The 4,433-nt window shown below is 39.1% G+C and overlaps 1 protein-coding gene across 2 annotated transcripts in view; it reads right to left on the bottom strand.

The window, feature by feature from the left end:
* The window catches only part of CNTNAP3 (contactin associated protein-like 3), a 229,914-nt gene that overhangs the window by 78,190 nt on the left and 147,291 nt on the right, over window positions 1–4,433 (bottom strand). For both annotated transcript variants that reach the window (XM_011968882.1, XM_011968883.1), the window contains exon 11: window positions 2,417–2,536. In XM_011968882.1, coding sequence (XP_011824272.1) covers window positions 2,417–2,536 — 120 coding nt within the window. The remainder of the gene's footprint in view (window positions 1–2,416; window positions 2,537–4,433) is intronic.

The raw sequence follows: 4,433 nt of genomic DNA on the forward strand, positions 1-4,433 counted from the left end.
TACATGCCACCATGCCTGTTTTGTTTTTTTGTAGAGGTGAGGGTCTCACTGTGTTGCCCAGGCTGGTCTCAAACTAGTCTCAGGCTGTCTTCCCTCCTCAGCTTCTCAAAGTGATGGGATTACAGGTCCAGATGTGATGTACCAGGGAAAAGTAACTGCTGTAAAGAGGTCTGCAGTACTACAAGTAACATGTGTTGGAAGGCGAAAGGCTCTGTAGTCCTGTGATTAGGGCTGAGTCCTTTAGGGAGCCTGTGCCTCTGGGCTGTGACCTTCACAAGAGCTTCTCAGCCCTCCCTCCCATCACCACCCTCACATGGGACAGGATGGCCAGAGGTGGGTAATTTCCTTCCTCCAGGCATGTTAGGCTCTGAAAACAGAACAAAACAAAACAAAACGCCAGTAGCTTAGGTGAAATATTTGCCCTGAGGAAAGACGTTGTTCAGAAGAACAGAAAGCTCTGGTGTACCTCAGGACGGTTCCTTTTCACCTCCCCCTCTGGAAGCATGAGGAGATTTTTCTCCAGCATTAACTGTGAGAACCTGGTCAAGCTTCTAGGTGTAAAACTCACAGAAGTGTGGGGACCCTTCCCTGATTGGGTCTTCCTGGAGTTTTTAATTCTCAGACGTGTCCACATTGAGCATCCAGCAATTTGTCAATTAAGTGTAGGTTTTCCTACCTTGACGACGGTTTCTCCAAAGGTTTCTGCTTGTGGAAGAAAGTTGTCATTCTATATATAAGCCTGCCTGTCTCTCCAATTTTGGGGGGCAGCGGTTTGTTCTGTGACCTCACTTCTCTGCTGCACCTAAAAAATTTTGTTGATTTTTCAGTTTGCCTGGCTTTTTACTTGTTCTTAAGACAGAATGCCTACTTCCAAGCTCTGAAGCAACTGCTTTTTGAAGGCTATTACCATACATACATTTCAAGCTATTAGAGTAGTAGTTTGACATTGTGCATTTTATAATCATTATTGCTTCATTTGAACAACTAGAGAATATATTACTGGCTACAGAGCAATGCAGTATCTAAAGGTAACCTTTTCTAGGGGAGAAAAGAGACTAGAGTTTAGTGGTTCCTCTATTGTTAGCCAGATTTTGTCAGTAGATACATCCCTAACCAACTTTTCTGAGCCTTGGTTTCCTCATCTTAAAATGATGACAACCAAGGTCCTTCCTGGTTGTGACTTTGGTTGAGTCTTTTGATATCCACCAAGACCATTTTTATGGGATTTCTCACTTTGGGTTGATTGTCTGAATCGGGGGATTTTGGAGGTAACTGGTGTCTCCTGGCAGAACATCTGTGTTTCTTTATCTTCAGCACATTGCTGCGCAGGTGGCTCTGAAACTTCTGAACGTCCCCCGTAAAGTTTTAATACTTTTTGCCAGTCTTTGCTAAGACACTTTAAATGACCATGTGATTTCAGTTATCTGCTCCTTTTTCCTTGGTGCTTGCTGATCCACTTGGTTCTTGTCCGAATTTATGAAACTTTTGAAATCTTTGGTCAGCACAACAAATGAGAACAGTTCCACCTTCCAGAGAGTTGGAAGAGCGAGGTGACAACACATTTCTGTGAAAATGTAACTATTTAAAAGGCATTCTAGTGCAATCTTCTATAATCAAGCTGTGTTCATTTCTCTTTTTTTTTTTTTTTTTTTTGAGATGGAGTCTCACTCTGTCACCAGGCTGGAGTGCAATGGCACGATCTCGGCTCACTGCAACCTCTGCCTCTTGGGTTCAAGGGATTCTCTTTCCTCAGCCTCCCAAGTAGCTGGGACTACAGGTGCGGGCGCCACCACACCCAGCTAATTTTTGTATTTTTAGTAGAGATGGGGTTTCACCATTTTGGCCAGGATGGTCTCGATCTCTTGACCTCGTGATCCGCCCGCCTAGGCCTCCCAAAGTGCTGGAATTACAGGCGTGAGCCACCACGCCCAGCCCAAGCTGTGTTCATTTCTAATAATATCTAAAGCACAAGAAATAACCAACTTTCCTTGGTTATGAAAAAATTATATGCCATAAAAATCACTAAATTATTTAAGATGCACATAAAACACTAACATATCTATATACGTTATTTCTTAGCACTTTTAAAGACCTCTGTTTTTTCCAAATATAGAAAGCATGTAAATCACCAAATCAGAGGTTTATATTTTATCATGATGCACATGAACAGATGTATTATGAGGAGTGCAGGAGCTAGAGAGATGCCCTGGCAAAGCATTAAATCTTGCCTATAATCCAACCCAGGCAAACAAGAAATACAAGAAAATTTTGTTGACAACAAAATTAACAAATACATATTTAATGCTTCTACTTAGCAAGTACACACTATCAAACTGCATGTTTTCAGAATGCTGCCAAATAGGTAAATTTCTCCTTGGTCCATTCTGATATATGCATCTAACGATGATCAACATACCTGTCATATTGCAGTACACAAGAAATGGTCCCAGGGGGCCACTTCCATCTGCATCAATATAGTAAAGCCCAGACGGGTTCCCTCGGTGCTTGTGGGCCTCACAAGACTGCTCGTAGAGAGCTGTAGGAGAACACCAGCCATAAGAACCAGAAAAAATATCTCCAGATGTTGAGTCAGTGTCCAAAGGTTTGCATTTCTGAATTACAGACATGTGATACATATGACCCAACATCATTTTATAGTGTATGACAGTACATTCGATGAGATGCAAGAAAATGACATTCTAAAAATTAAATCTATTTCTATTAACAAAGGAGAAGAAAATTACCTAGTCAAAATACACTTAATTGTTGGATGTTGTTAGATGCTGAATAAATATTCGGTCACAGTGTATTTCTATTTTGAGGAAGAAGGAAAGATTGTATTGGTGTTCAAAAACGAAGATGTGCTTACAGTGGCACTGTGATACCATCTTCAATAGACAACCTTTTGGCGATGTCTACAGGCTGTACTTTCTCTACATCAATGTTTTCTTTTGCTTTTAGGCAAGAAACCCTGCAAACTCTGAAGCACAGTGTAAAAGACTTGAAGAGATACGAGAGGAAAACTTTGTGAATCTGAATCTGAATTCTGTGTGCTATTCAAGCATGGTTCTTTTCAAAGTCGTGGCAACTATACCTCAGAAGTAAACTGTAATTAAGGAAGAAACCCTCATTCTACCTGTGATAACTGAATACCTGAGCATATTAGTTTTAAACTGCCTAAATAATCTGGTATTTTCCAATAAACATTCTGTAAAGTTTTTCTTAAGCTATGCAGCAGTTATAACCTTTGCTTCCTTTAAAACAACCTATGTATAAGCATTTTAAAGAGATAAATAAAATTTATAAGCCATCAACTTCTCTTCATTAAAAAATAATTAAAGTTGATTTAAAAAGAAACTTCCCTATTTTGCAAGTGACAATTCAAGATAACTGAAATTCAAAACAGGAGAGAAACTGTTTTGAAAGATATCCCTATGTAATGTAAATTTACTCGTGACACAATTGAATATTTTCATTCGTGCAAGTAAATGTTTTACCAAGTACAAGGTACAGAATTAATATCTGCAGGAGATGGGCATTGTTAATCTTTATTATTTTCCACTTACGGCATACTGATTTAAATAGATACATATATCTGTAAATGTCTGGTAGGATTCACTCAAATTAATAACAATGCTTAGATATAGGGTACAGGCTAGGTTTGGAATGGGGACAAATATTGAGGAGAGTGACTAGAACTTGTGCTTTATGTGAACTGTTTGGCTTTTTAAATGATAATGTATACATGTGTTAACATATAGTATATATTAATTGTATATAATAGATTTTAATTGTATGATTAATTATAATTAATTATAGAGAATTATATATAATTAATTAGTTGTATATAATTGATACATGTTATACAATTAGAAATACAAAATAACCTATGTGGCTAGGTGTGGCAGTCTAGTCTCACAGTCAATGACTGTAGGCTTGGCAAAGTTCTACCTTTAGCTGGGACAACAGTCAACTCAATTATTAGATCAGACTGATACCTGAAATACTTTTTCAATCTCCTGATATTTTTCCCTCAGAAGTTTTTGAAGTTATATTTTCATTGCAGTGAATAAACATGCACTAACGTAACTCATTCATTAATTGCAACATTAAATGCAATCAGATGATGTTGAGTGTGGTGGTGGATATGAAGTTGTTAGGTAACACACAGGATTACGCTTCTGCTTTTAGGTAAGATACTACGCCTGGAGGATGAAAGATACACAGAAGTACAAGATGTGGTCCCTGCACCAACTCTATGACCTTATCAAGACATGCAGCCTCTGGTGTGAGAGGCCACTCAACTTCTAAAAATGTGTCATGGTGGTCGGGCCCGGTGGCTCACGCCTGTAATCCCAGCACTTTGGGAGGCCAAGGCAGGTGGATCATGAGGTCAGGAGATCGAGACCATCCTGGCTAACACAGTGAAACCC

Source organism: Mandrillus leucophaeus, unplaced genomic scaffold, assembly GCF_000951045.1.
Source record: "Mandrillus leucophaeus isolate KB7577 unplaced genomic scaffold, Mleu.le_1.0 Scaffold862, whole genome shotgun sequence".
In the NCBI taxonomy this organism is placed as follows: domain Eukaryota; kingdom Metazoa; phylum Chordata; class Mammalia; order Primates; family Cercopithecidae; genus Mandrillus; species Mandrillus leucophaeus.